The sequence below is a fragment of the Acipenser ruthenus genome, chromosome 2 (assembly GCF_902713425.1).
Source record: "Acipenser ruthenus chromosome 2, fAciRut3.2 maternal haplotype, whole genome shotgun sequence".
In the NCBI taxonomy this organism is placed as follows: Eukaryota; Metazoa; Chordata; class Actinopteri; order Acipenseriformes; family Acipenseridae; genus Acipenser; species Acipenser ruthenus.
Window position 1 is genome coordinate 45,600,153 of NC_081190.1, and position 21,218 is coordinate 45,621,370.

At 40.8% G+C, this 21,218-nt stretch overlaps 1 protein-coding gene across 4 annotated transcripts in view; it reads left to right on the forward strand.

Moving 5' to 3' along the window:
- The window catches only part of LOC117409338 (transient receptor potential cation channel subfamily M member 3-like), a 403,329-nt gene that overhangs the window by 242,298 nt on the left and 139,813 nt on the right, over window positions 1-21,218 (forward strand). For all 4 annotated transcript variants that reach the window (XM_058996498.1, XM_034015222.3, XM_034015223.3 and 1 more), the window contains exons 3-4: window positions 6,882-7,065; window positions 7,350-7,563. In XM_058996498.1, the coding sequence (XP_058852481.1) occupies window positions 6,882-7,065; window positions 7,350-7,563 (398 nt within the window). The remainder of the gene's footprint in view (window positions 1-6,881; window positions 7,066-7,349; window positions 7,564-21,218) is intronic.

Sequence of the window (21,218 nt, forward strand, 5' to 3'; positions counted from 1 at the left end):
CTCTTTCGAGCTCTGAGTCAGTGGAATCTGCCAGTATCCCTTCGTCAGGTCCAAGGTCGAAATCAACCGCGCCTTACCAAGTCGGTCGAGGAGCTCATCCACCCGGGGCATTGGATATGCATCGAACTTGGAGATGGCATTAACCTTTCGAAAGTCCACACAGAACCGAGTGGAGCCGTCCTTCTTGCCCACCATCACGATAGGACTGCACCACTCGCTCCGGGAAGGTTCAATGACTCCAAGCTCGAGCATATCCTCCACCTCCTTGCAAACAGGAACCCTGCGACTCTCTGGGATCCGGTACGGTCTCTCCCGGACCCTGACCCCTGGTGGAGTAATAATAGCGTGAGAAATAACATTAGTCCTGCCGGGCAAGTCAGAGAAAACATCACTAAACCTTTCCACTAACTGGTAGAGCTCTTGTTTCTGATCCGGAAGTAACTGTTCCCCCATTGGAATATAAGTGATAGCTGGTGGATTGACAGTGGGACCAAACTCCTCTTCCAAACTGTCACCAGCTACAAATAGGGCCTCCCTTTCATTCCAGGGTTTTAGCAAATTGATATGATAAATTTCGGTTGTCTAATTTCATAGTTTACTTTACCAATTTCCTGAACCACCTCATATGGCCCCTGTCACTTAGCATACAACTTAGATTCCGATGTGGGAAGTAGCAACAGTACTTTATCACCTGGCCGAAAAGTCCGAATACGTGCTTGTTTATTGTACTGTTTCTCCTGGCGATGCTGAGCTAGTTTTAAGTTCTCCTGTGCCAAACGACCAACCAATGCTAGGCGGTCTCTTAACATAATTACATATTTGACTATGTTTTTAGAAGTTTTTGCTTGCTCCTCCCACCCTTCTTTCACAAGATCAAGGATATCTCGTGGTTGCCTCCCATAGAGCAGCTCAAAAGGAGAAAACCCGGTCGAACTCTGAGGCACCTCTCTCACTGCAAACATTAGGTAAGGGAGGAGTTTAGCCCAATGTTTTTGCTCTTGGTTGACAAACCGCTTCAGCATCTGTTTCAAGGTCTGATTAAAACGTTCCACAAAACCATCCGTCTGCGGGTTATAAACAGAGGTTCGGATCGACTTAATTTGCATTAATTTGTATAATTCTTTCAAACATTGTGACATGAAGTTTGTTCCGTGATCAGTGAGGATTTCTTTTGGAATCCCTACTCTCGATATAATATTCACTAACTCTTTAGCAATGGCTGCAGCACTAGTGGATCTCAATGGTACTGCCTCTGGATATCTGGTCGCGTAGTCCACCACTACCAAAATGTGCATATATCCAGAGTCAGACTGGCTCAATGGACCCACTATGTCCATAGCAATGCGCTCAAAGGGAACTGAGATCAGGGGCAGTGGGACCAGCGGGGCTGGGCGAACCCGCCCCGGCGCTACTTGCTGGCATTCTGGGCATTCCGCTACATATCGCGCCACCTCACTAAAAACTCCCATCCAATAAAATCAAGGCAATATTCGTTCCCGAGTCTTATCAATACCTAAATGGCCCGAACAGGGGACATCGTGAGCCAACCGCATGATCTCACGTCGAAAAGACTGGGGAACGAGTAGTTGTGTTACAATCTGACTTGTGCTCGTGGCTTGGGATACTCTATACAGCAAATGCCCGACAATAATGTGGTGGGGATATGTAAGCGGCCGGCTATCCTCTACATCCTTCCCCTCGATAGACCGAACCTGCCCCCAGATGTGGACCAGCGAAGGATCGTTCTTTTGTTCCAACGCTAGGTCCACATCTCGGTCCCAGAATTTCGGGATATCGAGCGGAGCTAAAGTAGCTTCAGCACTGGGGGCCTCAGTAACCTGCCCCCGCAGGTCACACTGGGTCCCAACCCCCTTTCCCTTACATTTGACTGATCCTGAGGCTTCCCCCACCAAACCCCAGCCTTGTTTCATTAATGTTCCTTCCCATTTTTCAACCCTTCGCTCTTTTTTAGTTTTTTTTGGGCGAAATCGAGAGTGGAACAAATCTGTGTGCAGCGGAAAGATATTCCCAATAGTTTCCCCCGCTGCTCCCATGGTCTTACCGGAGACTGGCTTTACCGTTTTATTAATCATGCTGTCAAAATGCGGCCAGTCTCGACCTAAAATAACTGGATATGGCAGCTTCTCTGCCACAGCCACGATTACGCGGTAGGCATGACATCCAACTGTCAAATCTAATTTGGTGAGGGGGTAGTCCTTGTTATCCCCATGAATACAGGAAATGACCACGACCCCTCGTGACCACCAAGGTACCCCCTTTAATAGAGCTCATCTAATTAAAGTCTGCCCACATCCTGAGTCCACTAATGCGTGGGTGCTCACCTCACCAACCCGTACATTAACAACACAAGGCCCCTCCCAATCATTACCCCTGGACTTACCTGGTGCTGTCAGGACGTAATGGGAGGTCACACCACACTCCATGGCCGCTGGACAATTCCGCGCCAGGTGACCGACCTCCTGACACCGGTAACATGTGGGGCGAAAGGGTGCCCACGGAGCCTGCGTGTCCCGTTGCCGGTTTGGCAGCGGGGAGGGGTACTCTGCTCTTACCCCGCTGGGGGTCGCCCTTGCTCTCCACTGTGTTGGAGGGAGGCCGCCCATGGGGTGACGTTGCAGTGCTGGTCCGTGAGCAGTGGGGGTGACACGGGGTGGTGGTGGTGTTGCCGGGTCACATGGTCCACCAGCTGTTGTGCCACCACGCGGGGTAGCAGTCCTGGGGGTCGCTGGTATTCCCGGAACCGGCGACGGTGGGTTTCCTCCGTGATGTCGAGTCGCTGGAGAATGGCCTGCCTCACTCTATCATAGTTGAGGGCATCTTCATTGGTTAAGGCTTGGTAGGCTGCCTGGGCCTCCCCAATCAAATTGGGCCCCAACTGGGTAGCCCACCAATCCCGAGGCCACTGCGCTGCCGTTGCCTGCCTCTCAAAGGCAACTAAATAGGCCTCGGGATCATCCTCCAGCGACATTTTTACCACCCTTATCTTCGGTAAGGGTGGCGTTGGTTCTGTCGCCGGTCCCCCCCGATTGGCTTCCAGGAACATGGCATGCATCTGCTCCATCATTGTCGCCATTCCCTCCTGGTGTCTTCGCTCCTGTGCCTCCAATATCGCTCCCAATGCAGCGGTGTCCATCCCGAATCCCTCTTCTGAACACCAACTGTGACACGGTGAATGGTGTGGTGCTGTAGAAAGTGAATGTCCAGACTGAATTCTCCCAAAAACAAAAAGGTTTTAATAATTAACAAACAAAAAGATCATAAAATAAATCCACTTGGAAAAATAAGTAATAATAATAATAATAATAATAAATAATAATAAGCCCCAGTACCAGCGATGGTAATGGGGCAAAACTCAGCAACATCCAGCCAAAACAAAAGCAACAAAAACACACTCCAATAACCACAGTCCTCCGTGCACGAAAATGTGCTCCTCTTTTCCAGGGTTTGTGGTGCGTGCGCTGTGCTGTGAAGTGCTGTGAAGTGCTGTGCGATGAGGGGCGTGCTCTGGGGTAAGTGCTGGCTCGCTGGCTACAGCCTCCCGTCCTCCTGCTCCTCTGTTGACACACAAACACAAAACACGTAATCACAAAAAACAAACACCGGCTCCGGCCGATCACTCTTTAACTCAGCGCAAGGGGAGGTTTTGACATAGCTGCTTCCCCTTTGTACCCAGCAAACTCCTCCCTGCAGTCAAAGCGTCGCCTGGTTTCTCCAATAGAGGGCTGCCCCGCAGCTGACTGCACTGGAATCGTCCGGAGTACTTGCAGCTACGCGCCCCTCCTAATATGGTCACCTTCCGGTTTCCACCTACCACCGAGGTGGTAGATCTAGGAGGCAGCGTACCTTCCCCCTTACAGCGCCCTTTCTAATCGGGAGGGAGATTTACAGCATCGATCCTTTCTCTCTCTATCACACCCATATTTTTTTTAAACAAATTGTCTAGTGCTAGATACTAGATACTAGTGCTAAGACTGATAGGACTACTGGGACTATATGATGCCATGATTAAAAACACTGATTTAAAAGGCTTTACTTTAAATGTAGTTTGCCAATCCTCCTATGGTCTGATCTATCGAAATGATGTAACCCTTCCTCCTGGGACATCTCCTTGTCTTTGTGGACATATTGCAGGGCAAGGCCATTCAGTCTATTTTCACCCATACTGCTACAAGACCAATCAAGCATATTGAAACAATGCACTCAGTTAAACTCTTTCTATATTGAACCACAATATTAACTTGGATATGCCTGGGTTTGTTTTCTCTCATAGTGTCGCAATTTCTTACGAAGATGAAAGTAAATAGTGTAAGAAATAATGGAATCAGCATGAAACTGCATGAAATGGAATAAAACTGAGGTGAAAGGAGGCGCTACCACTGAAGTCGGTTCTGAAACTGTAGTGAGTTAGGGGATTGCAAGAGGATGCCAACAACATGCTCTTTTTATTTAAAAGGGCAGCATGTTCAGCACCATGAACAGCAACAACAGCACAGTAATACACCAGACAGCAACCAACTACCCACCGAGCACTGCAGCGCTTATAGATATTTACACAAAGCGGACCAACTGAAATCCCCCAAAGTCCCAAACGGAGTGCTGTCACACTGCCAGCTACAGTTCCAGGGTAGGCTGGCACAGTGCCATGTAGGGGAAAGGTCGCAGCGGTCCCAGAACTGTAGCGAGTCAGTGCGCTAAATACATATGGCCCATTATCCAGTAGACAGTACTTTAATGCTATAAATGTATGCCAGGTAGGGCAATACTTGGGCAGAGCATCCGTGTGCAGTTAAAGTGACGAGAAATAAATAAACCCATATAAATAAAGCAAACTCAGATGGCCAGTTTACACATTTTCTACAGCACATCAGTATTGAAAAAAACAGTACTTCCTAGGACTTTTTTCTCTAAAGAAAACATATAGGAAAACATATACAGTGCCTTGCGAAAGTATTCCGCCCCCTTGAACTTTGCGACCTTTTGCCACATTTCAGGCTTCAAACATAAAGATATGAAACTGTAATTTTTTGTGAAGAATCAACAACAAGTGGGACACAATCATGAAGTGGAACGAAATTTATTGGATATTTCAAACTTTTTTAACAAATAAAAAACTGAAAAATTGGGCGTGCAAAATTATTCAGCCCCTTTACTTTCAGTGCAGCAAACTCTCTCCAGAAGTTCAGTGAGGATCTCTGAATCTCTGTGCAAAATTATTCAGCCCCCTTAAGTTAATACTTTGTAGCGCCACCTTTTGCTGCGATTACAGCTGTAAGTCGCTTGGGGTATGTCTCTATCAGTTCTGCACATCGAGAGACTGAAATTTTTGCCCATTCCTCCTTGCAAAACAGCTCGAGCTCAGTGAGGTTGGATGGAGAGCATTTGTGAACAGCAGTTTTCAGTTCTTTCCACAGATTCTCGATTGGATTCAGGTCTGGACTTTGACTTGGCCATTCTAACACCTGGATATGTTTATTTGTGAACCATTCCATTGTAGATTTTGCTTTATGTTTTGGATCATTGTCTTGTTGGAAGACAAATCTCCGTCCCAGTCTCAGGTCTTTTGCAGACTCCATCAGGTTTTCTTCCAGAATGGTCCTGTATTTGGCTCCATCCATCTTTTTTAACCATCTTCCCTGTCCCTGCTGAAGAAAAGCAGGCCCAAACCATGATGCTGCCACCACCATGTTTGACAGTGGGGATGGTGTGTTCAGGGTGATGAGCTGTGTTGCTTTTACGCCAAACATAACGTTTTGCATTGTTGCCAAAAAGTTCGATTTTGGTTTCATCTGACCAGAGCACCTTCTTCCACATGTTTGGTGTGTCTCCCAGGTGGCTTGTGGCAAACTGTAAACGACACTTTTTATGGATATCTTTAAGAAATGGCTTTCTTCTTGCCACTCTTCCATAAAGGCCAGATTTGTGCAGTATACGACTGATTGTTGTCCTATGGACAGAGTCTCCCACCTCAGCTGTAGATCTCTGCAGTTCATCCAGAGTGATCATGGGCCTCTTGGCTGCATCTCTGATCAGTCTTCTCCTTGTATGAGCTGAAAGTTTAGAGGGACGGCCAGGTCTTGGTAGATTTGCAGTGGTCTGATACTCCTTCCATTTCAATATTATCGCTTGCACAGTGCTCCTTGGGATGTTTAAAGCTTGGGAAATCTTTTTGTATCCAAATCCGGCTTTAAACTTCTCCACAACAGTATCTCGGACCTGCCTGGTGTGTTCCTTGTTCTTCATGATGCTCTCTGCGCTTTAAACGGACCTCTGAGACTATCACAGTGCAGGTGCATTTATACGGAGACTTGATTACACACAGGTGGATTCTATTTATCATCATTAGTCATTCAGGTCAACATTGGATCATTCAGAGATCCTCACTGAACTTCTGGAGAGAGTTTGCTGCACTGAAAGTAAAGGGGCTGAATAATTTTGCACGCCCAATTTTTCAGTTTTTTATTTGTTAAAAAAGTTTGAAATATCCAATAAATTTCGTTCCACTTCATGATTGTGTCCCACTTGTTGTTGATTCTTCACAAAAAATTACAGTTTCATATCTTTATGTTTGAAGCCTGAAATGTGGCAAAAGGTCGCAAAGTTCAAGGGGGCCGAATACTTTCGCAAGGCACTGTATATATATATATTTTTAAAAATAATATTAAAAACTGTCAACTAAGCCACTCTTAAAAATGAAAGTGGGCACATTTACATAATATATATATGTTTTTGTACTTTTTTTTCTTTCAAAAATGTACGAGCCGATTTTTACAGAGACGGCCACCTCAATGTACGCTATATGCCCCTGCATAGGTGTCAGGTTAACTGTAAGAAGTGTTAACAACTGTTTCTCTTTGCTGTAGGTGCTGCTGTGGACGTCTCATAGGTCAACATGTTGGACTGCCTCCAAGCATCTCAACCAGTCAGAATGAGAACAGTGACAATCAGTCAGAGAAGTGGTCAATTAGCAAGCACACGCAGCTCAGCCCTACGGATGCTTTTGGAACCATTGAATTCCAAGGAGGGGGGCACTCAAATAAAGCTATGGTAAATTTAGCACTTCTTGTCCTATAGTCAAAGGGGACATAAACCCCAAACCAAACAGAATCGTAGTAAACTTTCTGTGCACATGCCTAAATGAGTTAGCATTTTTGTCCAAGTGGTCTAGACTACACTGAGTCTGAGATAATGTTTAGGACTTTGGAAGTGTTACATAAATAGTTTTTGTTTTATTAATCTAAAGTTTCCCAGCAGCCATCATGTCCTGTGCTTTGGTTCTAGTCAATGTAACATGGATGAATGTGAATGTGGGATTTTATTTCCCCCTGTAGTATGTCCGTGTTTCCTATGATACGAAGCCTGATCTCCTATTGCATCTGATGACAAAAGAGTGGCAGCTAGATCTTCCCAAACTTCTGATCTCAGTCCATGGGGGCCTGCAGAACTTTGAACTCCAGCCAAAACTCAAGCAGGTCTTTGGAAAAGGCTTGATTAAAGCAGCTATGACAACAGGGGCTTGGATCTTCACTGGAGGAGTGAACACAGGTATGTAAGTAAGCCGGCATGGAACAAGAGGGAGTTCTCTGTAATCCATTGAGCAGGGCCATAAACAGAGCCTACATTCTACTGAGGTCAAACTTAGGTTTCAAGCTATAGCAGTATTTATATGACTGCTTGGTATTCACTATTCAACTTCCAAATCTATGTACATGGCAAAACAACAGAGAAAATTAAGGAGTCTTTTGTACTTTACCAACATTTTTACATGAGCATCAGCATTTATGATGCAAAAAAACAACTGAGAACACGACCTCTGTGTCCTTATAGCTAGTTACGGCCATGCCATTGAGGTATCAAATTCTAAACTGGTTGGACCCAGCCATGCAGTTTTGGTCTTCATCTTAGAAAATAGAACCTGACACATGCTGTTCTAACTGAGTGCTCATTAGTTGCCTCCACTACTAGGGCTGTGCCAGCATTGTTCATCATACTGAAACATGTGCCTGCTTGCAATTGGATAACATTGTTGCTTGCTTGTTTATAGTTTCACTATTTATTTATTACATTAATCTGTAGAGATCCTAATTTATTATTCAATGTGATGAAACGTAATGGCACAATTGTATTTAAACTCCATTCATATAAAGCAATGGAAGAACATTGAAAATACCATGAAAAATATATTTATGTGTCCAAAACGTTCAGCTATTTTCAATATTAAATGCATTAAAGGGATAATAATTTCAATATAAGCCCTTTAACCCTTTGAGTAGTGAGTTCTAAAATGCACTGCCGGTCCTACGGGAGGGAGTTTTTTTTCTGTCTTCTACATGCGCTTGACTATTACGAGTACAGCGTACAAACAAGCTGAAAGCTATACGTTTGTATCTATGTAATGAATACTGACGAAATACAGACAAATAATTTTCACCGTAAATAAGTAAAACAAATAAATATATATATTTATTTAGTCATAGGGAAAGGTTTTGACTAAAAAATAACATGTAGGCAATAAACAATAAACAACGGGGTGGAATAACCACAACAACACATCCTAACAAAAAAAAAAGGCGAGGAGAGAGAGAGATATGAATAAATCATATCCGGGTAAACAGGTTGTGGGGGCGGATGGAGTGAGAGTGTCTAATGCTTCAGTGTATGATACTCCTTGAAGCATGGAGCAACACACAGAGTTGGCACCACCTCTTCGTTGTCACTTGATGTTGATGGTAAATATTCTTCACGTATGTCTTCACTGACACACTCGCTGACATCCGATTCAGTGGAAGAATTTTATGTATTTGAATTTAAATCGGGAATCTGAATTCAGTATTATTACTAATACTTCTTTCTCACTGAGCGATTTTCGCCGGTTTACAAACACTGTTGACATTTTTGTGACTGGGATAATTATATGTAATTCAGTCAGTATCTGTCAGAGGGCGCAAGAGACCAATAAAAGGTGTTACAGAAACCTAGTGTTACAATATTATGTGATCAGGGGTTTTGTAGGCTCAGTAATTCAAATTTGAAGTTGCAGAACGTACCGGTACATTCGTATTACTCAAAGGGTTAAATAGCGTATGTAACAGTGGAGCCTCCTCAGAGGAGGCAAGTCTGCAGTGCCTCCTCAAAATTGCAAAGTAAAATATATATATATTGTAATGACCAGTGTCCTTGGAGGATAAAGCAGCAGACGGCGTTGCCAGGTGCAATGGATATCCAATTTATCGGATGAATTAACACGGTCCCTGTTCGGGCCAAGACCACACCATCTTTCCTTCACTCACTGACTCCCACCTTTCCCTTTCTCAGGCACTCGCTCCCTCTCTAAGGCTCTCGTTCTACATCCCTCCCAGGTTTCTTTCTCACACACTCTCTCGCAGGCCCTCTTTCACTGTAATTGTCACATCTCAACGCATTCATCTGCTCACCACTCGAACCTGCAGCCCCCTCTCTCTTTCATTCCCGCACAGGTGGTATTTATATCCACCCACTGCTCCCACCCACTCAACCTGGACCAACCAACCAGATTCCCCCTTTCTCCTCTGCCTACCCTAAGTGGCGTGGTGGCACCCTTACACTTTATATATATATATACACTACTGTGAAAAAAGTCTTAGACATGTTACATTCTTCTACTCCGATGCATTATGAGCATCAACAATTTACTCAAAGCCTCCACTAGTGTTTTCTACTATTATAACAACTTTGACTTGAAAAAAACACATTGAGCGAAATAGCTCACATCACTCGATTTTCAAGGTGTGGTATCTGAAGCATAATCAACAAGTACAGAGAAACATCATCTGTAATTGACAAACCCAGGACTGGAAGACCAAAAAAGCTGAGCAATACTTGAAGATAATATCCTTAAGGAATAGAAAGAAGACAAGCGTTGAATTGACAACTGAGCTGGTAGAAGGCACAGGTGTCGTTGTCCATCAAGTCAACAGTACAAAGGTCACTCTTAAAATCAGGCCTTAAAGGATGTGTTGCAGTAAGAATACCTCTGTTATGAAAGGGGAACAAGACTAAAAGGCTAAAATATGCACAAGAACACCGAAATTGGACTATGGAACAATGGTCAAAGGTGCTTTGGACTGTTGATGGATGGACAACGATACCTGTACCTTCTTTTATTTCTGTTGTCAATTCAATGCTTGTCTTCTTTCTATTCCTTAAGGATATTATCTTCAAGTATTGATCATCCTTGTTATAAAAATAAAACAAACATGGAAATGGCATTCTAAAATGAAGGTGAAAAAAACTCACAGATTTGCTTCACTTTTATGTGCATTCCATATAACAGAAAGTCGCAACAAAAAATATATATTATCAGGGCTAGAAGTTAACTTTTTAAGGCAGTAGTGAGGATTTGCTACTTACCTGGAAAGTAGGTAGCAAAATGGTCTTAAGGTCTAATTACACTGGAAGCGTTGGCGGAAAGCGGTGAACCGTGCGGCTTTTCATATTGCACTGGCAGTGGGAAACCTTGCGGTATATGTAAATGCATTATCACATGTTAATGTTGAGAAAAAATGAATTTGATGAAGGATGTCAAGAAAAAAAAGTTAAATATATGTGTATATGCTATATTTGTGTATGTGTCTTTGTTTAAAAAAAAAACAAAAAAAAAACATGCAGTGTTAAACCTGTGTAGCATTCTCCAGAGTGACCACTATATTTATATTACTAAACTTTATATATTATATATACATTATATTATAATGACATTATATCATTTTTTTTTTTAACTCACATCTGAACCAAACAATATTATTCTGCACCATATAAAAATAGTGTGTATTGCATGACTGAACTGTTTACCTGGCATGGCGAATCCAAGAGTTTAATGACAATATAGTGTATGTTTTCTGTTGTTCTTCAAATGCAAATATTATTACTTGACATGTCCAGTTTGGCCGCTATGTTGTCCCAGGTGTCTTGCTTCTTTAGCGTATCCTTATAATCTGGACTGAACGTATCATACAGTTGAGGGCATTTTTGCACCCTGAAAACCAGTCTTTCGTTAACCAGCTCTCACTGTACATAGTGCAGATAACGTCCCACAACAACACTTCAGTTGATTGGTCTAGATGGAAATTTGCCACGCGGTATTATCAAAAAATTGCTCTGGTTTCTATCCCGCGTGGTTTTGGTTTTCCGCCGTGCCGCGCTCAGTGTAATTGCACCCATTCCATTTTTTATTCTTTTTACTTTTACTTTTTATTCTATTTAACCAGGTTATGTTTCATTGGTGCGAATTAAATAGTACGAAATTAGTCCCCTTATGTCTTCAGTTGTTGACTGAGATTTCGGTAACTAACAAATCATACACACCTATAAAGACAGTGATTTAAATATATCACTGTCTTTGCATAAGTATTCACCCCCCTTTGACTTTTCCACATTTTGTAGTGTTACAACCTGGAATTAAAATTGATTTAATTGGGATTTTTACCATTTGATTTACACAACATACTTAACACTTTGAAGGTGCAAAATATTTTTTATTGTGACACAAAAGTTAATTAAACAAAAAAAAATACATTTGTTGGTTGTATTAGTATTCACCCCCCTGAGTCAATACTTGGTAGGTAGAAGCACCTTTGGCAGCAATTACAGCTGTGAGTCTTTCTGGGTAAGTCTCTACCAGCTTTGCACATCTGGATCCTCCAATTTTTGCCCATTCTTCTTGGCAAAATTGCTCAAGCTCTGTCAAGTTGGATGGGGACCGTTGGTGAACAGCAATTTTCAAGTCTTGCCACAGATTCTCAATTGGTTCTTGTTTTTAAACCACTCCAGTGTAGCTTTGGCTGTGTGTTTAGGGTCATTTTCCTGCTGGAAGGTGAACCTCCGCCCCAGTCCCAGATCTCTTGCAGCCTGAAACAGGTTTTCCTCTAGAATTTCCCTGTATTTGGCTCCATCCATCTTGCCCTCAATCCTGACCAGTGTCCCAGTCCCTGCCGATGAAAAGCATCCCCATAACATGATGCTGCCACCACCATGCTTCACCGTGGGGATGGTGTTCTCAGGGTGATGAGCAGTGTTGGCTTTGCACCACACATAGCGTTTTGCACTAAGACCAAAAAGTTCAATTTTGGTCTCATCAGACCAGAGAACCTTTTTCCACGTGTTTGCTGTGTCTCCTACATGCCTTTTGGCAAAATCCAAACAGGATTTGATATGGGTTTTTTTCAGCAATAAGCGCGGCTGTTGATGTCACGTGGTAAAAGTTATTCAAACAACTTGGAGAAATGGTGTCTGTAGTTACATGACAATGGGTGTGCATTGAGAAATTGATAGATCTCTATGAGAAATATGTTTATATAATACGAAAAAGAAAGAGTATCATGATAAAAATGAAAGGTGCAAGGCAATTGAAGAAATTGCCGCTGAGATTAACATGTGGGGTGAGGTTTATATAATTCGATATGAAATTATCGAGCGTGCAGTTGCTGCTGGTGTAAACCACCATACACGGGGTGATTTTTGTAGTCCAGTGAGAAAATGGCAGAAGGAGGCCTGCCAGTTTTATGTGCTTCTGCAACTCTTGCTTTGAAAAGTAGTTAATATGCTGTGTGTGAATACACACACACACACACAGCATATGGACTATAATAGCATATTTTACCCACTGTTCTAACCCAGTAAACCACACTGGGCCGGGCTAAATACAAGTGGGGTTTGCAGAGGGGTTGCCCCTCTTCAGGTACCTGCAGAGAAATCGGCGGCCCAAAGTGATTTAACCCTTTAAATGCAAGGCTTTTTCCAGCAAAGAAGCTGTGCAATTGGCATATATGGCATGTTTGCCCCCTGTTCTGCCCCAGTAAACCACGTTGGGCCAGGCTAAATACAGGTGTAGCTTACAGAGGGGGTGTCCCTCGCTGGGTACCTGCAGATAAATCAGTGGCCCAATGTGATTTAACTTGTTCAATGCAAGGCTACTTATTCAACGTAGATATATAAAGAGCGAATAAGAACCTGAGCGATTGGCATATATAGCAAGTGTACTTGCTGTTCTGCCCCAGTAAACCACGTTGGGCCGTGCTAAATACAGGTGTAGCTTACATAGGGGGTGCCCCTCGCCAGGTACCGGCAGAGAAATTGGTGGCCCAACGTAATTTAACCCGTTAAATGCAAGGCTACTTATTCAACTTTCACAAACCCTGATCTGCACTAATCTTGGACTACCTTACCTGAGTTAACATTAGGTAGTCCTAAATTAGTGCTAATTGAGGCCTGTGCAGCCAGCCATTTCTACAAATAATTAAAATGCTCTGATAAGACATTTTATTCATTCAATTGAGGGTTCAATTCGTAATTTAAAGCTCAGTTGGAACGCAAATCAGCAAACACTAGGTCCTCAGGACCAAGATTGGGAAACACTGTTTTATGTAACTTGCTTCCTATATTGATACATACCTGTTAATTATTATGAACTACGTGATTACTGTGTTTATGTTGTTATTATATAAACTGCTTTCCTTGTATGGCACCTTGGATAAAGGCCTCTGCCAAATTCATGTTAATAAATTAACATTTGCTCTATGGGAAAGTATTTTAAGTCCATTTAGCATTTGTCACATATTTGCATTTGTATTTAGTTTGGTAGCTTCTTGAAGGATCCCAGGGTGTCAGCTTCAACAACATTACTGGGGAGTTGGTTCCAGACCCTCACAATTCTCTGTGTAAAAAAGTGCCTCCTATTTTCTGTTCTGAATGCCCCTTTATCTAATCTCCATTTGTGACCCCTGGTCCTTGTTTATTTTTTCAGGTCAAAAAAGTCCCCTGGGTCGACATTGTCTATACCTTCTAGGATTTTGAATGCTTGAATCAGATCACTGCGTAGTCTTCTTTGTTCAAGACTGAATAGATTCAATTCTTTTAGCCTGTCTGCACCGACATGCCTTTTAAACCCGGGATAATTCTGGTTGCTCTTCTTTGCATTCTTTCTAGAGCAGCAATATCCTTTTTGTAATGAGGTGACCAGAATTGAACACAATATTCTAGGTGAGGTCTTACTAATGTATTGTAAAGTTTTAACATTACTTCCCTTGATTTAAATTCAACACTTCTCACAATATATCCGAGCATCTTGTTGGCCTTTTTTATAGCTTCCCCACAATGTCTAGAAGACATTTCTGAGTCAACATAAACTCCTAGGTCTTTTTCATAGATCCCTTCTTCAATTTCATGACATTCTATGTACTAGATGTAACTACTGCTCATCAAACCGAGAGGTGTTGCATGTTTATCCTCTACATGTACCTGCCGGTACAGATTCCATGTGTTTGGAAGAACTAATTAATAGAAATGACAAATGGGCAATGATTCCTGGTAGCAAATGTAGGCAATGCAAAACTTCACCAATCATGAAACGTTAACTTATTCAATCAGCAGGAAGACTGATTGCAGTCCAGCTTATGCTTTGGGAAACCAAACCAGACGGGACCGTTACAAAGTGACACAATGCTAAGTTTACTGCTGTGCAGAAGAGCACAATTACTGTGGACAACAGGAATTACCAATTAGCTTCCATTATCATACACCAAGGACAGGGTGTTACTTCAGGACACTATGTGTCTGTTCTTGCTGTGGGTGCTACTGGAAAATGGGTGCATGCAAATGATGCACTTATTGAAGTCAAACCATGGTCAAGAAATGCAAACGAAATGTATGTGGCCTTTTATGAAGAGATCTAATGGTTTACAAGTGCCTTAGCCTAAGTTCATAACACCACTATATCAAGATGAATAATGTTTTAGTATACTACCCTTTAGCATGGACATGCATATCTACCTTTTGAACCATTCATAACATTGTAGTTTTGTACCTACATAAATGTCAATACCTACCAAAATAGACATATTGTTGTCACCACTCATGCAACTATAATAATACAATGTTTACACTTTCAATACTGTCCAAAAGCCCCTTCTACCATTATTTTACTTTCAAATCTTTTCTCATGTCTCTTATATTACTCTACTTATTACTCTCTTGTAATGTCTGTCTGTCTATTTACCATACACATTCTCGAATATCTTTCCCTCGCTTTATTCATTATTTGATGAAGTAAAAAAAGAAGTGATATCTATAACAATGTAAAAAAACAAGTTAGAAAAACGCAACAGCCGTTTAAAGGGGTGATCAAACACAAAAGTCCAAGTTAGGAGAAGCAATTAAGCCAATCTTGTCAAGCATCAAGCAAATAGGCACAATTGGAAAGGTGCTGGGGGCCAAGATTCACACAATTCTTGCTTCTAACTTGGCACCTTTTTTGATCGCTTCGCTCCACTTTTTCGCTCCACTTTATCGCTCCACTTGAAATGCTCTTTGTATGACTTGAAAAAAAAGGTATATAAATGATGGACATTGACGAAATGTTTTGACCATGACACGCTTGAGTGATTATGACTGAAGCATATGCACTTAATCACCTGATTAGTGAGACAGTTGAATGGACACTGGATATGGAGTGATGTCAGCTGTTGAATTGCAAGCGTGAATAAAAGCAATAAAGAAAATCACAGAAAAAAAACAACATGCCACGTCTGTCGAGAGAGCAGCGCTACAGCTCTGCTCCTACAGCATGTCCCCCAATTCCCTATACTAGCGATTAATGCAATATTTCTACAGTAAATACAGTACCGGTGTTGTTCAAACTGTAAACAACTTCTCAGTCTAACTTCCATTTCTGTCTCTCCCTTTTGAACTGAAGAAAAGCTGCGCTGGCACTTTATAGCACAGACATCTTATTCAGCATTCGTTTTATAACTAAGTAAATATTAGGTCTATTACATGCTTATCTTTCCTAATGTATTTACTTTTTTGCTGCGAGAGGATATATATATATATATTGTGATATATATATATATTGTGACAGATTGGGGTGTTTTGTCACGATTCTTTCGGGTCTTGAACACAGTCTGACGGAAACCAAGCACTCTGGACAACAGTATTTTATTGGTAACAGGGTGGTGCCTGTATGTTTATTTTCTCATTATGGTGTTCTCTTTATCCAGAGTCACACAAATCAAATATCAATAACGTAAACAAAATAAACCAAACAAAAACCTAGCTCTTTAGTAAGGAGTACTAACTAAACCTTTTAGTTATCTTTTAACCTTTCTCTCAAAATGGTCACCCTGTGGAACTCTGGGAATTGTAGTCTTTTCTGACATTGGCCGTCAAAGACTACAATTTACTTGTGTGACCCAAATTCAGTGGAGAGGATACAGGCTCCTCGTCACTCTTGGACCAATATACACACCCACCACCACTTTCCCATATATTTTACAGTTCACTTTGTCACAATATATATATATATATATATATATATATATATATATATATATATATATATATATATATATATATATATGTAGTAAATATGGACTGGAGAGGAGGGTTAAAGTAGAAAATTATTGATCCGAGGCCGCAGGCCGAGGGCATTGCACCCTGGAGGTAACAATAGTCTTCCCGATAGGCGTTTAATTTTCCACTATGGCTGAGTCTGCAGTACATATTTAATATATGAATCAATCAAGAAATTAAGTGAAGCAAGGTTGGATAGTAAGTACGACTTTATATATTTTGTTTAAATATAGCTGATAAGTAAATAAATACAACTTAATATATGTTGTTTAAATATAGTTGATACAGCATACGTAAATAAATATTGACTTACATAATGGGTCAATTGCAATGTACATTCAGAGTTAGTATGCATCAAGCATACTCAGTTGCGGACTAGCTAGTACAGTACTTTCCTGAGGATCATTCCCAGCTGCAGATTTAGTTAGTTCCAGTTGCAACGAACAAACGAGTTGGGGATCAGCTGATCCTCAGGTTTAGTACGCAGCAGTGGACAAAATCAAAGGTGTGGTCACCAATTCCACACACATTTTCAGTGTCTTGTGTTGCAGGGGCCTTGATGCTCAAAGTCCATGATTCTTCTTGTTGCCTTGTCTTGCTGTGAGTAGTGCTGAAATAAAGCTCCTTCATTGCACAAGTGGAGTACTTTGTCAGACACTACTAGTCTAGCACATGCTTAAACCATGCAAAAATGCGGCAGAATGCACCATTTTAATCCCTCCCGCACACTCCCCCCTTGGCGCTACGCGTCTCGATGAGATGGGTGCCCCTACTACCTTAGAAGTGCCACATACTTTAAAATGAATTGAAAACCTTGACTGTAGAAATACATTTATAAAACTGCATTCTTGAAAAATACGCAATTTGATTTGGCTGAGCTCCTTGAATCTCTGGAATATAATTTATTTGTTTGCACTGAAAACAATAGAACATTGCTCACCTTAATAACAAAAATGAATGAAAAAAGAATAATCATATAAGTTACAATCATACTTTTAAAGTTTCTTAATATCAGAAAGTCGCTGTGTGATTAAATATTCTGTGCTTTGTTTCTAATCTCCACTCGTTCCCAGCACACGTCATCACTGTTTGCAAGCAACCAATGAATTCACCTGGCAAATTCAGTGTAAAACTAAAATCTCAAATCTCAAATTCCCTATCGTCAAACAGGCAGATATATCAGACTGATATGACAGAAAGGCTGACTGATAGCAAAAAAAGATTGACAGAATAACTTAATACCAATTAATTTACCAAAATGAAATTTATTATGGATGCGGAAAAACACATTAACAATATGATGTGCAGCGTCAACCTAGAAATCTGTCTGTGTTAACTTCATGTTTTTATTACATTATGAACTTACACAAAAGGGAAATACATAAATATAATATGTTTTTGTGTAAAAGAGAAAAGATAAAAAATACATTATCTGAAATCAAATGAATTGAAGCACAATCTCGTAAATGCATCATTGTATTACAGACTTAATAAAAGTGCAAATGCAATGAAAGTGAAACATAACGTTTCTGTTTTGCAAAACAAATAAAAAATAATACTAAATTCAATATTTAACACAATATTTTAGTATATATATATATAGTTCTGGCAATGAGGTGAAAGTAACTTTAATTTCTTACCGGTTGTGACAAAGTGGCTGAGTGGGAGCAGGTGCAGGAGTGATGCAGTGCGTGAAAGAAGCAGACAGAGATAATTGTAATCCGGTTTGGAAATGTTTTATTTTGCAGATTTCAGGTCTGGCGACCAGACAATAATTCCCCGGCAACACACACCAATGTGTACAGCACGGGGTATATAACAAGAACAGACAGTCCCAAATAATAAACGATATCCGCCCCACAATAATACAGACACGGTCACCAGTCCTGGATGCGTGCAGTAGTGCTCGTGGTGGGTGATACAGGTTTATATTTTTAACAATGGTGCAGTGTTGTCCGGTTAGTGGTGGCCCTTGGCGACAACTCCGGAACTGTGTTAGCTGTCTAACGTACAAGACAAGACAAGACAATTATAAACAAACAAAACACAACACTCACGGTTTCAGTTCCCGTATTATTTCACTGTCCTTCTCGGTTCTACTCACATTTAAACCAAAGCGAAGGAAAAGATTACGATTTTTATGCCGTCACACATGACCCCTTGGTAAACGAGTGCAACCACCTCTCCAATCTGCGGCTGCCACATCGTTTCCCTTCCGGGTCAATGCGTTCTTGCAACGGAGTCTCGCCTTCATCCAGACTGGACGACTTCCCGACCCTGGGAAAGAACTATCAGACCAGCCTGTCCAAAGAACTCTGTTCTCCCTGCTTAGCGCCCTCACAGGTCGGGAGGGAGATTTACAACCAAGAATCATTGTATTTCTGTCACACCGGTGTAGTGTTATTTTCAAGTATGCATTAAAAAGTGGTACTCCGCGCACTGCGCTTGTTTTCACATGCCTAAATAACTTCCGCTAAGTAAGCAGGGAAGCGCCATTCAAATCTGGTATGTTATGTTGTTTTTCAGTCATTTACATCTGTTTAAATTTAATTTATCATATGTCATTTTCAATGTAATTTATCATATTTTTCCACCATTATGAAAATAATATGCAAATATTTATCATATGCAATACATTGGGTCTTGAATTTTTTTTTGTTACTTGTGCAACTTTGCGGTGGACTTATCATGAATTGTTTTTTTTCCTTTTAGAGAAATTGATTGTCTGTTTCCAGTTTAAGTTTGCAAAAAAGTAATTTATAATTAATGGTAAATAACCTCTTTTTGACAATAGGAAAACACCCATCAGATCGAAATTGATTACACATGTACCAAAATCTGACAGTTCCCCCACTACTACCACCAGTTTAATGAAAATTGATTTGAGTTTGTTTCAAGGACTCAGACTCGACTACAAGTATATATATATATATATATATATATATATATATATATATATATATATTGTTGTGTAGCATTATCATATTATATTATTCAATGAAACAAAATAAAATTAATTTAAGAAAAAATGACATTTTAACCTAAACCCTAGAGTCAAAATTCCTATATTAACAACAATTCTGTATCCCAGAGAGGTTTTCTTTTTTCCCTCAGAGACAAGTCTCCGTTATAAACCCCTATCTGGTATTAACCACAATACTAGCAGTAGCAGATGATGTGATTTGAGCACAGGTTTTTATTGGAGGATCCCAAAGAGTTTTTGCCTCAGATGAGACAAGCCTCCATTATAAACGCCTATCTGCACTGTCCAGTACTAGCAATGGCAGATGATGTGGTCTGATCCCTGGTTTTAATTGGAGGAGCAACTCATACCCTCCCGTCCCCTGCTGAAGCCCTGCTACTGAGTATGCTCAATTATGAGTAAATTGTTGAAAAATGGAAATTGCATCATTCAGTTTCGCATTCAATTATCTCAAGGAGATTTTAAAAAGACAAAAAAAAACAAAAAATGGTAGGAACACTCTTGACACAAAGTTAAATACGAAGTCCATCAAGTGGCTGACATGATTGAAAACACCTTTCAGTGTGTACCAGATAAACTACTATTCCCAGAAGACACTGCACGCCTGTATGCCTATTGCATTGTGACACCGGGAGCCTCTGTAAAGTGAGATATATTTTCAAAGTTTCATATTATGATACCACTTCTTTTCTCTGGGAACAAATCTAGTTGTTGGTGTTGTTTTCTTTTTGTGTTTGTTGGAGGTCTGATATTTATATTATTTTAGCCCTTCAGCAGCAGTTTATTTTCCCCTGCTCAGATAACCTCTTTCACTTTCTTTTCGCCTGTACGGTTTATAATTAGGGTGACCAGATTTTCAAAAGTTCAAAACCGGGACACATTGTTAAATAATTGATAAGACTAATTAAACAATTTAAATATTGGCTATTTTAATGGTTATTTACTGAGGAATACGCACGCACGCCTGTGTTAATCACTTTATAAAAATAATTTTCTTGATTATACTAGTGCCTTGTTTTTTTATTTTATTTTGTTTTCACTGCAGGTGCCATGAACTAAAAGCCGTTGTTTACATTATTTTGACAAAAAGTCTTTAGTGTGTCGCGCTATATGAAGTGGCTGAAAACCAAGACTTTTTAAAGATTTTGAGCAAAATGGTGGGACACCGGACCTTTGATGGAAACCGGGATGTCTGGTCACTGTGACAGGGTACATCCCACCCCTATGTATAGGTGCATTTTATTTTTGTATTATTATGGTATAAATGTATGAAGGCGAAAACCCTGTCTTGTGTTTTAGTTAACCTTGTGCAGAATGTGTCTGTCTTCAGATTGGATAATTGAGTGCTAATCTGAAGGCAGACACATCTATAAAAAAGGAGGTTTGGGCTGTGCAGGGAGAGAGAGACCGGAGACGGCATATTGTTGTGGTCAAAAGTAATTATAGAAAACAACTGCTACCTGCATGCACAGTATTTGTTTGGTGTTTTTGATTATTTAGTGTTTGATTGTTTTGGCCCTCATGCCGTTTTTTTTGTGTTTTAAGTTTATTACCTGTCACAGTCACCCTAATATAATTATTTTGTTGGTCATTTATTTAACCACAGAACCAATCAGCTTCATATTAACAACAGTTAATCATGGACTATCCCTCAACATGTATAGCAATTTTCAGAACTTTGCAGTAAGCGGTTTCCGATACATAGGCGTTTTAACAAATTCTGCAAAATCCAATATGGCTGCCGAACCATGTGACTTGCGCAAATTTGCTGAATATCACCGACTATCATCCATAGGCACATCTGCCAGTGTACCGAATTTCGTGAGTTTTTGAG